General features: G+C 43.8%; 1 protein-coding gene across 2 annotated transcripts in view; it reads right to left on the bottom strand.

The window, feature by feature from the left end:
* Window positions 1–18,367, bottom strand: part of ECPAS (Ecm29 proteasome adaptor and scaffold) — a 3,148,361-nt gene that overhangs the window by 423,897 nt on the left and 2,706,097 nt on the right. For both annotated transcript variants that reach the window (XM_069630810.1, XM_069630809.1), the window contains exon 42: window positions 9,081–9,295. In XM_069630810.1, the coding sequence (XP_069486911.1) occupies window positions 9,081–9,295 (215 nt within the window). The remainder of the gene's footprint in view (window positions 1–9,080; window positions 9,296–18,367) is intronic.

Here is an 18,367-nt window from a genome sequence, read left to right as displayed (position 1 = left end):
CTTCCAGGACAGTCATTATCCTCGGTATGTAGGTCTCCGGTTGGTCACATACAGCAGAATATTGTCTGCGTACAGCGATATCCGTTCCTCCCTTCCCCCCCGGCCATACAAACCCTGACAAATCCGGGTCCCTGCTGATCCACTCCGCCTACAACGGCTCTAGGGCCAGGGAAAATAGCATTGGGGGAAAGTGGGCAGCCCAGCCTGGTGCCCAGTTCCAATGTAATCCTTTCTGAGATCACATTATTCACTTTTACCCAGGCTGTTAGGCAATTATACAACAAAATTTATAAAGTCCTCTCCAAAGCCCATCCTCCACAGGACCGCAATCAAATATATCTGTTCAATGGATTTGAAGGCTTTATGAGCGTCCAATGCCAGGATGTTCAGCAGGCACTGCAGTCTTTTTGCACCCGCCCCCCCCCCCCCAGAGGTTCAATCTAGAGGACCTATTCGGGAGGAATCCACACTGGTCTCCCTTTACTATATCCACAATAATTTTGCTTAGCCGATTTGCCAAAACCGTGGCTAGGATTTTAGTCTCAATATTAATAAGGCATATTGGTCTATATGACCTGCAACACTCCCTGGGTTTTCTCTCTTTAGGTATCGCTACTATTGTGGTGTCTGAGGTCAGATGGGAGCACCCCTTTATCCTTATTCTCACTGAGCATTTCCCATAGAAGCCCCAGGTTTCTTCCTTCGATTTCAGCCAGCGTTCCAATGGGAAGCCATTCAGCCCCGCTGCTTTGCCCCATCGCCTCCTGTACCTTTTTTAGCTGTAGATCCGCCTCCAGGATATCCCTCTGTTCCGCTGACAAGTGGATCAACTCCAACCAAAGCAAGGGGGCTGGGGGGTATCTGAGTATCCGAGCTCCAGTCCTGTCCAGGTAGGCTCGACTCAACTCTGCAAAGTGTTCCATCCGTCGCCACCTGACTCCTGTATGCCACTTTCTTCTACTGTGCAGGTGGGCCCCTCCTCGCCTCCCTGGTTCTCACTCTTTTGCTGCGCACCAGTTCCCGGGATCGTTCTACCTTCCTCCCCAGTGGGGCTGTGACCATTCAGTCTCAAACGTTCCACAGGTCCTGGAATACCCAGGACCTCTCCCCCACCATCACGCTCAATTTCGCAGGCAACATTAGCATGAATTTCACTTGGTTGTTCCGTAGGATTCTCTTGGCCTCTTCAAACGATCTCCTTACCCTTTGAACTTGCAAGGTGTAGCTGTGCTCAGATGCAGACCACCACAGCCCGCCAGCACCCTCGTGGTCTCATGCCCAGCCGGCCCTCTCTGCTGTCTGCCTTTAATTCAGGAGGGGGGCGTATCCCAGGCCCCCACAAGCATGCAGACCCTCTTTTCAATGAAGCCTGCGGTTGTGGGAAAACATGGGAGATGGGGCCGCTTCCCCAGAGCGCAATCCTCTTACATGCACCGCCCCACTCTATATAGGCTGACAGCCTTGTGCACACCCTGTGAGCGAGGCCGTCTGCTCTACTGTTCCCGTAGGCTGCTCTCCTGGTGGCTCGTGCTGAAGTCTGTTCTTCTCACATTCCACTCCAAGCCAGGATGGTATAAAGAGGGAGGAAGGGGGCTGGCTGGAGGGTCGTACTTAAGAGCCCCTGATGCACCGAGGCCGCTCACCCAAGTTAGGCCCACATCCTCGTTGCACCCCTGGCAACTACCAGGGGACTCGTTCTCTGCTCCTGGTTGACTGCTGTGAGCCCACACTGCACCGGCTCAGAGCACTCGTGTTCCGATGTTCAAGCGTTCCAGGGGAAAAGGATGATTGCTGAGAGCAAGAGGGAGCACCGGCTCATGCAGCCATTTCGCTCTGCGCACCCTCACTCTTCAATGACTAAGAGAAACTTCAGACAGGACTCTCTTACCCCTTACTTTGATGATGTGAGGACCTCTCTCTGGTCTTTTTCCACTATTCATGCCTTTTCCATTGCCCGTGCTTTTGCTGACTTTCACTATGCACTTATGACTCAGTTAAAATGGATTTCCAAAATCAGCCATGATGGAATGATTTTAGGAGGTCAGCACATTTGTGGTAAACAGGAAAGACAATGAGAGGTTAGCCAAACCCAATCACGGTAAGGTAGCTGAGCAGTCATGGGCTAGTCTCAGGAAAAGTGTTAAGAGTACTCTAGGGCTAACATCACCAATAAGTCAGGTTATACAGTAAGTATACATAAATACATTTATTAGGTCTTTAGTTACGCACTAAGCCTATATAAATCCCAGGTAAGCATAGTCACATATACAATATACATACAGATTCACCATTAGGAGAATAGAATTGTTTATTAATTAATTAGCAGTGCAATACAGGAGAGTAGTTGGATGCAAGGAAAATAAGCAAAACCAACACAAGAACAGCTTCCCTGAATCTTAATACGTCCAACCTTAGGATGGTATGGGGCCTTATGCCCAAAAATCACAAGTTCCAATGTATATCTTCTTCGGGTAAGGTTATTCAGAAATAATGCAGTGAGCTGTGGTGGTGATTTTAGAAAGTGTTCATAGTTAGACAAGTATTTAGCAAAATTCCATTAAGGACTCAATTGAATCCTACTCACTAGGGTACGCCTAGGAAAGTACCCTTTACACAGGTTCCACCACCAGAGGTTAGGTCAGAGTGAGTTATGGGCAGGAGTTTAAGCCCAGAGCACCCTATGGGAGACAGGGAGAGAAAGCAACAGGTGTGTAGCCTTAGCCCCTTGGGCCAGGATGTTCTGGATTCCACTTGATAGGGTTCCACAGTCCATTGTAGGTTATTTGTTCTGTTCCCACCATGAGTATCGCCCAGAAAAAAGGATACCTTGTTTCTTGCGATTTAGTTTCAGTTTGTCGCGGTGCACAGGAATCGGTTCTGGACAGCTTCAAATTGAAGACCCAAATAAGGACAAAGGACAATTTCTGCAGGAGGGACACAAAGAAGACCAGATCCAATGAAGGTCACCACGGTCAGGCAGTGACAGGCGATCATACAGCGTCAAACACAGAATCAGCCCCAGCACAGCTTCCCTTGGAGTGAGATCGCTGAAAAGGCAGGAGCAGGCGACTTGCGGCACAAGCTGCAGATCTGCTCGGAACAATAATGGCTGCAGCGAGGTAGCCCAGGAAAGAGCTAGGCAGTCCACTGGTTGGTCCAGGGTCACCTCTAAAGGGACGAATCCCCAAGCAGGAGTCAACACTGGGTATTACCACCGTACCAGGGGTCAAAGCATCAACTAGTGTCATCTGGGATCAGGAAGAGGAGCAGGGCTTCACAGGGCCAATCAATGAAGTCGATGCTGTTCAGCTGCAGGGGGCCTTCCTCGGGTCGTCAACGGGCCGCTCTTTGTCGTAGAAGTCTTTTCTCCAATGTTAATCTGATGAACTGTTGTAGGAGCCCTACTTTTATCCAAGATTCAGCCTGGGAGTAAGCCCACCAATGGTAAGGATCTGCAACATTCAAACAGCCCATGGACAAACACTGGTCACCATATCTGCCCAGGGACAGACTTTCAGGCACCAGAGGTGGTGGATTGGGACTAAACCGTGCCAGACCTTTCCTCTGGCTCACACAAACAGAGCCACTGTTCCCATGAAAGCAGCATCTTTCCTCTAGAAAGGGATTCCCATATAAGGCCTTTCCTGAACTGAGAATGAAGTAAGAAGGCCAAAGAACAATATGACCAAAGAACAAGTAAAAAATCTGGCGGCACAGCGAGCTTAGGGTGCTAGCCACCTTTAGAAGACATTTGCAGTAAATACAAAAGTGCACGACTAAAATAATACAAAAACGGTACAAATCACACAGATGCCACCAGCTTTTCATATGCACATTGTCAAAATAACTGAAAAGCCATTATATAATTAAAAGCTATAAGGATACAACAAAGGGGCTAATTACAAGTTGCACCTAAAAGGTGGAGGAAATGCATACAGGTGATGAAAAACCAGTCACAGGTGCAACCAATCCATTCATTGCTGCCACTAGCGGGAGGGTCAGGAGCATGCTGGCCTGCATCAGCTCAGCAAATGGTGAGATGCCCTATGTCCGCTCTCTCACCCTCTGTCCCACAACAGTTAGGGCAGTAGTTGCCACTGATGATTGCCATCTCTCCCAGTCCAAGGACCTTGCAATCCTCTGTGAGACGCCCTGCACAGTGTCACGGATAGCATGCAAATGCTGCACCTGTGTAGACGCTATGGGCTCCAGATTAATCTGGCACCACTCTATTGTGTTCAGCCTCCTCCACATTGCACCAAAGGAATGCTCTGCAATGGGCTACGGGGAAGACTGGGACTGAAACAGGGGGACCTGAAACCCCCGTCACCACTCGCGCATGTTCCACTGGCATCAGTGTCACCCTCTGATTCCAGGTCGCACTGCAAATGTCCCTGGTTGTCTTGCTCCGGTGACGATGGGGAGTCATGGGGCATATGGATGGGTGCGGGTGTAGATTGATGTGTACAGTGCTGCATCTGGATATCTGGATCCTCAGACACAGCCGCAGGGGCCAGCTGTGGGGTGGCGGTTGCAGCTGCCGGGGTGCAGCACCTTCAGCTGTGTGTGTTGTGTTGCCATCTGATGCAATGTCAGCAGTAGCATATGCAATGCTGGTGGTTGGGCCACTTCGCTCACTGGTGGGGACTGTGGCAGCATCTTCACTTCTTGCAGCTGGCATGGCGCTGCTGGGCCCTAGCGCCTTCCTTAAATTGTTCCCATTGCTCGGCGGTGCAGGGGTAGAGGTTGATGTGGTTGCACACGTGGCCCTACCAATGGAAGCAGATGGGCCACATCACCTCCCGAGTCAACTGTGATCTTGTTGGGTGGAAAATGACATGCTGTAAGTCATCATGCATATTTGTACGTGGGTTTGCAAGTCATTCCCCCATCACCAAACCCTCTGTTGCAGTGCAACTCTTGGTTCACCTGGACCACAAAGACTTATGCCAGAAAAAACGAGAGGCGGAGACCAATTGGAGGAACTCCCCTTCGGAATCTAACAAAGGCTTTTTTGCAGCTACACCAAAAGACTACAAAAATTAACAACTCCTGGCCAGAAAATCCACTTACAACTTAAGAATTTCCAATGCGAGCTCTAGCTCTCATGAGCTCTTTGCTATTCTACGGGAATTAGAAACCACCACGCCTCCCACTTCCAGCTACAGCAAAGAAAGCACCTGATGTGTCAACATGCAAAATGCCCTGCTTGATAAACTGGCCTCGCTCCAGAAGTTTCTAATAAAAATAAAAACACCCTTGCCTCAATCACTATTGATAGGGCAGTGCCTGCCCCATTAGCTTCAAGGGCATTCAACTTTAAACCTGTATCAGTAATAGTGACCATATATATCATCCAAGGCCACAAACCCTTGAGATGCCAAGGTGAGGCCCGCCTGGCAGCAGTGGTTAAGAACTGCACTGAAGCACTGGCACGCCCCTAGTACAGTTCCAACCAACCTAAAGGATGCATGTGTTCTACCCCTGTTAAAACAAACTACTCTAGACCCGCTTTTCCTAACTATCGCCAAATCACCACCATCCCTTTTCTGCTAAACTTACTTGACAGAGCAGCAGATATCCAAAGCCAGGCATTCCTCAAAGCGAATAGCCTCCTAGGTCTATGGGAATCAGGTTTAAGACCAGGCCATGGCACGGAATCGGCGCTATTTGACTTAAAAAACCACATGGATGAAGACCGACTCTGCCAAGGTACCCCTGCTACTCTTGCTTGACCCATCAGCAGGTTTCGACCTCGTAGACCACAAAATCCTGTGTCAACACCTTTCATCAGCAGCCCACATTTTGGAACTGGATCTCCTCATTCCTATCTAAAAGATCCTTCAGAGTCTTCTCAGATACTGCCTCAGCCCCGCTTGCTCCGCATCTCCTGCGGCTTCCCCCAAGGTTCCTGTGTCTCACCCACTCTGTACAATATCTTCACCAAACCCCTATTCAATATCCTTGATGAGCAGGGCATCTCTTATATAAATTATGCAGATGACACACAAATTCTCTTGCCCCTTCCGGGTAACTACACATCTGACTCTAATGCACTGCACTATATTTATCAAACGATCCAAGCTTGGATGGCCACCAACTTGTTATGCTTCAACGATGAGATAGAATTCCTCCCGACTGCCTCACAAACCACAAACTTGACCAAAACTACAAATCTTTTATCATTGACGGCATCAAAATATCAGTATCAGGTTCGGTCAAAACCTTGGGCGTTTACCAAGACGCCACACTGTCAAACAGGCAGGTCAATGCCATTGCATCTTCGGCTGCACATACTACGGAACTGATTAATGCCTGCAGGCCCTTTCTTTCGGCAGACAGCTGCCTCACTATTGCCCAGGCTCTTAAAGGGTCTAGACTGGACTACTGCAATGCCCTACAATAATGCTCTCAGGGCCGCTCTGAACATCGCGACACAGGAACGTATCACTCCGGCTAGAAGAAATGCGCACTAGCTCCCTATCCGACAGTGGATCATCTTCAAAACTCTGGCTATCAGGCATAAATGACTGCACCTAGGTACCCATCACAAAAACTCTTCAACGCTAAGTCAGCCAAGCCAACACAGTCAATCTATAACAACCGACTAGTCCCCCAGAGATTCAGACTTAAGAGATCTGGGTGACTGAGCTTCCATGTCATTGCTACTGAGAACTGGAATGCCGCCTTTCCCAACAACCGCAGATATGAACAATTGTATTGGGATTTTTGGAAACAACTTAACACTCGGCTGTTCACCCAGGATGCGCCATGGTCAGGACCCTCTACCTAAGACTCTGAGCACTCCCATTTTTCAGAACAATCTTTCCATACTATGATGTTGATGATGTATTGCGATGCCCGCACTCATGTAACCTGTGCCTTGATGCCTATGGGTTTAGTGCGATTTATAAATGCTAAAAGAAATAGATTCATGCTACATGATGCAAGGTTGTCATACACATGTGGTCTGATGGGCAGGGTCGACTGTAGGGGAATGTATATGGCTAATGCAAGGTGGGGGTAGGGTCTGCTGAGGGTGAATATCCCATATGCATGTGCTCATTGCCTGTCCTTGGGCTGGCGATGTGGTTTGTACATGCGGTTGTGCTGGGGGTCAACTTTGGCACTTGGCGTTTCCAAACACACTTGGATGCTTCTCGTGGTTGCATGGGCTCACATGCAAATTCTGACTACAGTGCACTGGTATGTGCACAGTCACCCACCTTCTCTTGCATGCTCACGTGGTGACATTGCCTTTGTACAAACCACATGAGTATGCAAGGGAAGGTGGGGACATATTCCCGGTCTATTGGGCCCATCTATGCTGAGTGACACATGCATGGGATGGTCATTTGGCCAGTGCATTATCATGGGAGGGAGACAGTTTCACCTTGGGTGCTGGCTCCAACCTACGCACTCCCATCACACCCAAATGTTTCCATATGGAGGATGCTGCTTGCTTTCTCCTCTCACTGGGGCAGGACAAAGGGTCCACTGTGCAACCTCCTGTGGCAGATGGCTCACGCCATTGTTTCGATAGGAAGCTGCAGACCCTGGCTAGGAGGTCATTCCAGCGCTTCCGGCAATCTTTGCTGACCCGTGGGACTGTGCCCATTGCTGCAACCTTGTCACTTATGCAGATAGCCGCCTTCCTCTTCCCAGATGTCTCCCTGGCTCTTCATCATGGGCCAAAAACGCATCTGTGAGGACCTGCAGCTCAGCCTCACACAATGTTTGCTTCTGCAGCCTGTTATCTGGCACCTTCCCTTTGGCTTTCTCCTGCTACATCTTCTTTGTTGCTTCTGGATTTAGATGGCAACAGGAAATGAGGGATTCAGAGTAGATTTGAATTTTAAAGATGCCTGCTGCTATGGTTCCTTTTCTGGTAATGACGCTATTTCCGTCTGCGTTAATTCCGCTTGCTGCAATTCCACTGGCGGAATTAGCGCTGAATGTGGAGGCGGTAATGGTAATTCTGTCAGTTCGGGCAGAATTACCGTCTGAACTCATTTACAGCGGTAAGTCTGCTGGACGGTATTACCATTACCGGCAAGGGTGTGAGGGCACTCCTGACAACTTGTAATACATTGGTAATTCCGCTGGACACCACAGCAGTAAGGGTAATACTGCTGTATTACTGCCCAACTCGTATTGAGCCCCAAAGTATCCTAACTGCAATGCTTTGTAAGGTGATCTGTGCAATTTTTAAAAGTCTCCCCAGTACGGACTGGTCGGTTTGCCCATAAGAATTAGCAAATCAGAAGTACAGCAGAAGTCTTTACTGACCTCAATAAAGTCAACACAGGTTTCAAAACAAGCAAAAAGAATGGAGTCCCAAAGAAATATATGGGTGGGGAAGGTGCAAAAAAGAAATTCACACTGAGCGTACAGAAAAAAGAACCAAGATGATAGGGCACAGCGCAAACTAGATGTATGGACCCAGATGTCAAATCCAACATCGAGGAGTGCACAAGTCGAGGGATCCCTATGCTGAAGTCACAAGGCACCCCCCACCACCTGCTGGTGAAGTTTCCACGATCAGCTGGAGCTGCAAGAAATGTATCTAGAACACTATTGATCAGAAAGGAACGTTTTTTACATCCAAGTTGCCGACACTTCTATCCAACACTGTCTTGACGAAGCACTCTAATATCTTCTACCTGATTAATGATGGACGAGGGAGATCCTTATCTGGGTCATGCAATTTTGTGACCGAAATAACTTTTTATGGAGGAGATTCTGTGGCTGCTGCCGGCTTGTGCACGTTGTATACTTTCACATTTCTTCCAGGAACAATTTTGCTAATGTGGGTACTCTCCTTGCAGGTTTACCAATAAATCATAGGTTGCACGCAACCTGTTGATTTAAAAACTTAAATCGGTTGATCGGTCTGTGACAAAATACTAAGGAATCCGACATGAATACACATGCTCCTGTCAATCTAATGTGCTATTTTCAGGTGACTTGATCATTTTCCGATAGAGTCACCAGGTGCAACAGTTCTCAATGAGTTGGCAAGTGGAAAACCTCTGGATGAAAATGAATAAACAAACAATTGTGCTATTTAAATTCTTTACCTTTCCTGCCCAGGTTCGACCAGGCAGTCCTTGCAAAAGTGCATTAAGCATAAGACCTAAATGGGGTGGCACTAGGGATCCAGTCTGCTGCTTGGCAATAGAAGCCATTGTAGCTGCACCTTGGGCTTTCATCTTCCATGATTGAGACTGCAAAGCGCTCTGCGTAATTAGCAGTAATTCTTGAATGTACAACTTAATCCCAGCTCCAGAACTTCCTGTATGCATTGAAGAAGAAAAATATAAAAAGAGAATCCTTATGACATTTCAGTACACAACACAACTTGAGACCAAATGCAAGATATTGTGCTCATAAAAATCTAACAACTGTCACAAAGCTGAGGAGGATTAACACAGGATATTTGTTTTCACAGCAGTTCTAAATGGAATAGAGGGGAAACCAGAAAATCAAATCCAATAACCAGGTTTCTTTACTTTGGTTTAATACAAATAACATGCAAAAGAAAAGTCTTGGTGTGCAACTAAAGTCCCTAAAACAAACGCCTTAATTCAGGTGTCCATTCCCAGGACATATACACCTTTCTGAATCATTCACACTCTGGCGGTTTAAGTGGCAGCACACTCTTTTCTTGACTACTGGTTCTACTGATGTGGTTCAACTGCTTCTCGTCTTTGGTTTCTGGGAGACATCTACCTCTAGTATTCAAGGCTGAAATGCTCAGGCACATTAGGCTAGGTGGCAGCCGAACGCAAGGCTTGAAAATGCCAGTTCTAGGGATGCCACCAAGAGTTTGACCACATAGGTGTATTTGGAGGTTGGATATGAAGGCTGTAGAAAATTGTCCCACTCCCTCTCGAGTAAAAGATGTCCAGAGCTTATTAGGTTTCACTAATCTTTACAGGAGATTCATTGCTGGTTTCTCTCAGATCATTCCTCCCATTACAAGACTTTTGAAAAAAAAGTGGTGAAATCCAGTTGGTCTCAAGAAGCGGAAAAAGCTATTCATACTCTTATTTTGTTACATCCTGACCCTACTAAACACTTTTTTGTGGAGGCTGATGCTTCAGATTTAGCCATGGGAGCAGTATTGTCACAGAGACACGAGACCACGGGTCAACTACATCCTGTTGCTTATTTTTTTGAGAAACAAATGCACCAGCTGAATGCAATTATACCATCATGGACAAGGAGCTTTTAGCAATCAAATCTGCATTTGTTGAATTGCGACACTATTTAATGGGAGCCCGCCATACGGTGACGGTTCCCACTGATCATCGGAATTTAATCTTTTTAAAGTCTGTTAAAACCTTGACCCCAAGACAATTGAGATGGTCTTTATTTTTTGCTGATTTTGTTGTAACTTTTCGACCAGGCAAATTAAATGGGAAGGCGGATGCCTTGTCAAGGCAGTTTCCAGGAGGTGAGACAGGATTTGAAATCAGTCCAAAACCAAATATTTCAGAAGAACATTTTGTATCTGCTAATTCTTTGATTTGTGATGATTTCAGATCTAAAATTCAACAGAGAATGTCACCTGACGAAATGGAAGAATGAGCTTGTCTGGATCAGGTTCGAAAGATTTGTGAAGGTTTACCTTATTTCGGGACTAAACTTTTTCTTCCGGATGAAATGTTGAGGGAACAGATTCTAAAGGATTGTCATGACTTTGTTCTAACAGGACACCCAGGGTTTAGAAAGACTTTTGATTTAGTTCAAAGACATTTATGGTAAAAAGGTATGAAAATTGATATTATTAATTATGTTAAGACCTGTGAGATCTGTGGTAAATCCAAGTCTGATGTTGGAAAGCCAGCTGGTTTATTGGAATCCTTGCCGGTTCCTCCTCGTTCATGGCATACTATTTCTCTCGATTTTGTTGTTAGTCTTCCTGAGGATCAAGGATGTACTATTATTCTGGTCGTAGTTGATTGTTTGACCAAAGAGTCATTTCATTCCTATTAAGGGAGAAGCTACAGCTACTAACTTGGCTCAACAGTTTTGGTGTTGTGCGACTACATTGTTTGCCTGATCTAATTATTCTGATAGAGGAGCACATGATGAGCACAATTTGTTTCTAAATTCTGGGAGGCTTTCTGTAAGGAACTGGGTATTGAAGTCCGATTAACTTCTGGATATCATCCTGAAAGCAACGGCCAGTTGGAGAGAGTAAATCAGGAGTTGGGGAAATATTTATGTTGCTTTTGGAGTAAAGGAGAAGGAGAAAGTTGGACTCATCTACTTTGGTTGGCAGAATGTGCGTACAATAATTCCAAGAAAGATTCAATTTCTATGACTCCCTTCTTCTGCAGTAGATTCTTTCATCCCTGATTTCTTAGAGAATTAATTCAAGAAGAGTCTACCAATCTAATCTGGCTGTAGAGGAGGGATTACAAATTATGAGAGAGGCTTTAGTTAAGTCTTCAGAGGCATTACAGCAAAGTAAGAGAGATAATAAGACGTTTTCTAACAAAAACGTAAACCTAGAACAAAATATGATGTTGGAGATTTGGTTTGGCTGTCCACAAGGTTTTTGAGAATTAAAGGCAAGATCAAATTTAGTCCTAGATTTGTAGGCCCTTTTGAAATCAAAACGATTATTAATCCAGCAGCAGTTAGATTAAATTTGCCTAAGAGACCAAATGTTCATCCTTCTTTCCATGTCAGTTTACTGAAACCTGTAATCAAAGGCACTAGATTAAGTTTAGTTCCTCCACCTCTTTTGGTAGATTCAGAAGATGAATACGAAATTAAGCCAATTTTGGACTCTAGAAAATTGAGAGGCAGAATTCAGTACTTATTTGATTGGGAGGGGTACGGTCCCGAGGAAAGGTCTTGGGAATTTTTTGAGAATATACATGTCCCAAATTTCATAATAGGTTTCCATCTAAACCTAACACTGAGGTCAGGGCCTGAGGAGGGCGTACTGTCAGGTCTGAGTTTATGAGATTATGTTAGTTTAGGGAATTGATGGTCTTTTTTAATTGATGTTCAGCCATTTTGGAATGGATCCATAACTATGTATCTCAGAGTGAGGTTTCACCAATCCTTCATGGCGGAGATGCTCAAAGCAGCTGATTGGTTCTGAAAATCAGAACTCCTTTGATTGGTTAATTTTGAGACACTTGTGGAAAACTGACTTTCCCAACTGCCTTTTATCTTTCTTCCTCAAGGAGGAAGGTCCTATGTTTCTTTGTTCGCTATAAGGAGGCCAGGTTGTTTCACTCTAGGAGGTTTTGGCAGGTAAGAGGTTAAACCAAAGAGTGGCTGCGAGGGACAAGACAAGCGGTAACACTGGTGGGAGCCCTGCCCTCTGTTTTTAGTTTTGGAAGTTTTTCTCCCGAGAGAAACATGCAAATTAAATTATTTGTTAATTAGTTTAGTTTAGGTATTTAGTTAGGGTAAGGAAGTTATATTTATTCCAAGTTGGTCCCTTAAATGGAGAAAGGAAAACAGCGTGTCATGATTCAAGTACTGTTGATTCTGTGAACTGAATTCCCCTCAACGCCAGCGTAACAGGTCCTCTTGTGGAGTTCCGAGAGGAATTCAGCAAAGTGTTTTCATCTGCTGTGTTTTCTTTTGTGAACATGACAAATGTTTAGTGTTTTGTAGTTCGAAGACGCTGCTATCATTCAGGGATTGTTGTCGCAGAAGCGTATTCCTGATTGAGAGATAAACTGCTCGTTTCTTGAGGAGTTCGAAGCGCAAGGATCGCGTAAAACATAGGAGATAAAAATAAATCTCAAAGTTTTTACATAATGCGCATTACTGCTGGTATATACGCGCTCAGAGTTTGTGATCAGTGTACCATTCCTTAAATTTGAGCATGCGCGTTCTCTCCCAGATTGTGACTAACGGAGAGTAGTTGTCTGTGTGACATTTTTCAGTCCGAGTCTGCGCATTCTGTTAGAAAACGAACTTGGGACACTATTCACTAGTGCAAGTTGGTTTATCAGCTAGTGAATTTTTGGGTGATTATGAACGCGCTCGAACACCAGATCAATCCTGGATTTCATTGGCAATCAACTGTAAATAAAGACTGAGTAAATAAGACATTGTTTTAAAAGCCACGCTTTTCCTGCAGGGTAAATTACAGACATTAGAGATCCTTTGTAATCCCTTTAAAAAGGTCAGCCTGTGAACAGTATCTGATGCTCAAGCAAGGAACTGTTGAATTCAGTCAGGGAAAGATATTGGTTACATTTATTATACTAAAAAAAACTTCACAGATTAAGCAAATGTTTTCAGAGACTTCAATGTAATTGTCAAGACATTTTATGGAACTACAGCTACCATGCCTCTCAGCTCTTTGAAGAGGCAAACAGGTATAATTCAATGATTGGGATGGGTACAGGACCAATGTAAGGGGGATTTAATTAACTTATTGTTATTCTTCTTTCACTCTCTGCAGATTCTCGAACTTCCAGTTAGAAGACTGAAATCTGTTTGTTATTTTCTCCACTTTGCCTTTCGCCCAAAGAACCGACATTGAGGACAGTGATTATACAATCAAAGATCTAAGCAACATCCATCTTTTGAGCTCACTGCACGACATGGTAGAGCGACCCATTCATGAAACCATACAGGATTTACAGATACAACAGACCAGCCTTCAGACAAAGGACATAAAATTGAAATCTAGGTTCACACCACAATTAGTGCCAGACAACCTTGGGGACACCTTCTATAAAGCATTCACTAAAGATCTCAATGACTTCATGGACAACCAAAAGAAAAAGAAAAACAGAAACCATTTCAAACACAAATATGATAATTTGACTAAAGCAGAAAGAACGGCGCTGCAGGAACTTAAACTGAATCACAATTTGACTATAAAAGCGGCAGATAAGGGAGGTAAAATTGTTGTTATGAATAGGGAAGACTACGTAACAATGGCCACAAATCACCTAAACACCCCCTTATGCTACAACAAACTTGATGGGAACCCGAAACAGCAAATTTTAATTGAACTAAGAGATGCTATAACAAACTAGTATAGACAAGGTTTGATCACAGATGAGGAAAGATCATTTCTGGACATGCAACAACCCACCCTACCTACAATTTATTTTTTACCGAAAATTCACAAGGCATTTGACAAAATACCAGAAGGGAGACCCATCCTCAGTGGGATTAACTGGACAAAAATGAACATGGCAGAGTTTATTGACAACATACCAAACTAAAGCATATCTTAAGGACACCACCTCTGCAATCAACAAACTGGCTTCAATCAAATGGGAATCTGACTATATATTAGCCACTTGGGATGTTAAGTCACTATACACATCTATCAGACACGACACAGCAATTAAAACAATAGATTACATTTTCTCCAAAATAACTGCATCCAAATTTCAATCAGTCAGTATGCTTAAGGAAATGGTACTCCTAACCCTGCAAAACAACGTTTTTATGTTCAACGGAGATTTTTACCGACAAACCAGAGGGGTGGCAATGGGGGTTAAATTTGCCCCCGCACTTGCCAATCAAATGATGTCAATGTATGAGGACCAACATGTGTATGAAGATGAAGCATTTCAACAACACATGATCCTTTGAACTTGATACATAGATGACGTTCTATTAATATGGAAAGGAGAAGAGGACGGGTTGGAACAATTCAGACCAGAGCAAGCATCAACCCCATGGGGATAGACTTTATTGGAAACTCCAGTAAAGTAGAAATAGATTTCTTGGATCTTAACATCATGTGAAAAGAAAGACAAGAGAGGCAAACTCAACCTTATACGCAACCAGCTGTCACCACAACTCGGTCATTAGGAAAATTCCAAGTGGAGAGTATGTCAGAGCCCGCCGGAACATTTCTGAACAAGAGACATTTGAGGAAGAATGTCACCTGCTTTCAAGGAGGTTTAAAGCTAGAGGATATGGCAGTCAAACCATTACTAAGGCTCAAAAGAAAGCCAGGCATCTGAATAGAACAGAGACTCTAACTCCAAAAACCAAAACTAACAACCAAATGGAAGAAGTCAGCTTCATCATGACATATTGCAAAAATAATGGAATCTTGAGAAACACCCTCAAAAGAAATGGGCACCTTCTACAATTGGATCCACATTACAGAAACTACATTAAAGACAGCCCAATGATCATATTCAAACGAGCAAGGACCATCAAAAATATACTAAGCCCATCTTTACTTCCAGAATTAAAGACAGTGAATATAACCACCTAGTTACCTAAACAAACAAAGGGCTTTAGGAAATGTGGGACTTGCACAACGTGTAAACACGCCATGGATAGTACATCAAGCTTTGAAGACAAATATGGCATAAAGCACAACATTTCTGAACATATCAACTGCAGAACCAAATATGTCATATATGTCATCATTTGTGAATGCCACAGGATTTACATAGGGAGCACGATAAGAGAATTAAGGACCCGGATAAGAGAACATTTCTTATCCATAGGAAATCAAAGCACAAATTCACCATTGGCCCAGCATTGGCAAAAGGAACACCAATGAAATGACAAAAGAACTTTAAAATTTGCAGGTTTGAAGAGAGTAACCCTAGGACCAAGAGGAGGAAATCATGAGCTAAAACTGTGACAGGAAGAAGCAAAAATGATTTGTAAATTCCGTACAGTAGAAAGAGGTTTAAACTCCGACAACGAGATGTACTCTTTCCTGTAAAAAGTTCTTTAATGTTTTAATCTGTTCATCTGGGATATAGGAGAAAATACATACACCCATTTTCACAACAGATACACAAGATTTGACAGAAATCCTTAAAACTATTTGAATGAAAGGACAGAACATGCAAACTACCTGTCATTAGATTCACACAAATAGGAATCCAGGTAATACAGCCATACCATTGGCTTAAAACACCCACCCCCCCTTTTTTATCAACTGTGTTACTCTTAGGGCATGGCACATCGTCCTCCAATGACTACAGAAGAGTGACTGTCCAACAAACCCACTTCACTTTATTCCAACATTCATTCACCATTCAGGCTAATTTGGATTTGTACTTAACACTAGAAGGGAGGCTTCTAGCACCGAGATGGAGCATTGACTAAGGGCTTCCGGCCAGCACATTGAATAGGCACGGCAGACATCCACAAGGGAACTGGCCCCTAAAATCTATGGGGAACTATTACAGTACAACCTGAGTAATTGTAATTAAACATTTCCAAAAATTAACTAAATCTCATGTAGCGGGAGCGAGCTATACAACGATTAGATTAGGCACAGTTTAACTTTGTTCAGTTACAATTTGGAACACGTGTCGTAATTTTTAAAAAAAATATAATTTTCCATTAGACATTCGGATTTAGCCAAACTTAACCATAGTCACAGTTAGTAATTCACCTGAACACCAAACAGAGCACAATGGGAATAGCAACATGCACTACACATTGGAATAGGAGTAGATTAGCCCATAACATGGCAGACAAGTGAGAAACAGTAGAAGGACTATGGTTACCTAGCAACTTAACTACATAACAGACAGGTATCGGGTGGACACACTTGCACAAGGACAGAAAGACATTACCCGAGCAAAACGGAGGTGAGTTCCATAGCAGGACTAGCCCACGTGGTAATTGAATACGGATTAGAGGCATGCAGACCTTTGTGGTATCTGCCCCTGCATAGCACGAGATAACAATCGTCAATCTTTTTCCCATAATGTTAACACGCGCAACGCGGCTTAGCCCTACGGCGACCTTTATGTTGCAGCAACAATACGAATTCCGTGCAGGCATATACCTTTGTCCGTGCGAAGTCATGAAACAGAAACCCCCCCACCCCCCCCAATGTCCTTTTTTGAATATCAAGCGAACAACGCGGTCAAGCCTTACGGGAATGTTATGGCACGGCTGGTCACGGGATAATGTTTACGCTCGGACAAGGATCTGGGAATTGGAATTACCCTACCAATAATGAACGCATGCATAGAAAAACACAAAAATACTGTTGACTTTACCGTTACAACATGGATAAAATGACAGAGTATGTGGGTGCTTTTTTCTATAGGGAAACAAGGATTATCCCATGACTGGATGAAAAGGCTGTGAAGGATATCTAATGCAACAATAACTACTGGGTAAGACACTAAACGAGACTACAATTTGATGTAAGTGTCACTTATTAGCAAGATGACAGTGTGGTTATATCAAGTTCCAAACCATACTTACTTACCAATGATACTATATCTTTTGTCTCTTTCTTTTTTTTTTGACTTCCCACAAACCTGCTACCCCATTCCCCCTCCCCGACATGGCCATGTCTTTCCTTCATTTTATGAATGAACAAATAACTACCAATACTTTTATGTTTTACAAAAAATGTTAATTTGATGGTTTTGTTACTTACAATATAATTTGGCAATGATCGTAACAATTGCAATTTATTATGCTTTATTTATTTATATTTTTTGTCAACCATAATTGTGAATGTCCATTTCATTTTTGATTTTGAAGCCCTGATTTGAAAAAGACGTTTTATATGTCGAAACACGTGTCCTCACTAAAGGGCATTGAATTTATATATAAATCAACACTGTGTCAAGCAAATTCATACTGCGTGTGACTTTTTCATTTCTTTCAATGGAATTCAAACAAATGGGCACATGAATATACCCCAAGGGTAACCCTTTTTGAACTGTACTTGTAATGAAGCCCATTGTCATTACCCTTATTGAACTTTGATGAAAAAGAGCATTTTTACTTTTTCCTGAAACAGTTCAGGGGAAGGAAAGCTATACCTTGGACACAAGAACTGCTTTGTGGAAACTGTATACATATGGTCTTGAATAATTTGTTGAAAGTAAAGACAGAAAATCTATTATACCTTTTTCGTATTTTGTATCTTAGTGTGAGGGACAAGGGTAATTTGGACACAAGATCACTTTGCTTTAATTTAGTTTTGGTTTTATAGGTGGGGACATCCTCTTTTGGTTAGGGAAAGATGGGCCTTTTTCCAACCCCCATTTTCTTTTAATAAATCTGGGTAATGTTGAGAAACCCACAACTTTGCGTCTGCCTCTCACACTTCTCAGAAGGGAAGAACCAAGGGGCACCATAACCCATATTACCTCAGAAGGGGGATACTTGGTCACAACGCAAGAGGGAATTAAAAAGGCCTTCCACATCTACTATTTCAATCGATACAAGAGTAGGGGCCCACCAGATAAGAATATGACAGATATTGGAGCAAGCCTGCCTGACAAAGTGGACGATAGCGGCCACAGAGGAAATGGAGGGACCAGTGATGGAAGGGGAGATAAGGGGCCAATGATTCCTTAAAGTCGAGCAAAATGCCGGGAGGGGGGTGGAGGAAGGTGTTGTCATGACCTAC

The sequence above is a fragment of the Ambystoma mexicanum genome, chromosome 6q (genome assembly GCF_040938575.1).
Source record: "Ambystoma mexicanum isolate Mex_15411 chromosome 6q, UKY_AmexF1_1, whole genome shotgun sequence".
Taxonomy (NCBI): domain Eukaryota; kingdom Metazoa; phylum Chordata; class Amphibia; order Caudata; family Ambystomatidae; genus Ambystoma; species Ambystoma mexicanum.
This window is presented reverse-complemented; position numbering and strand designations above follow the sequence as displayed.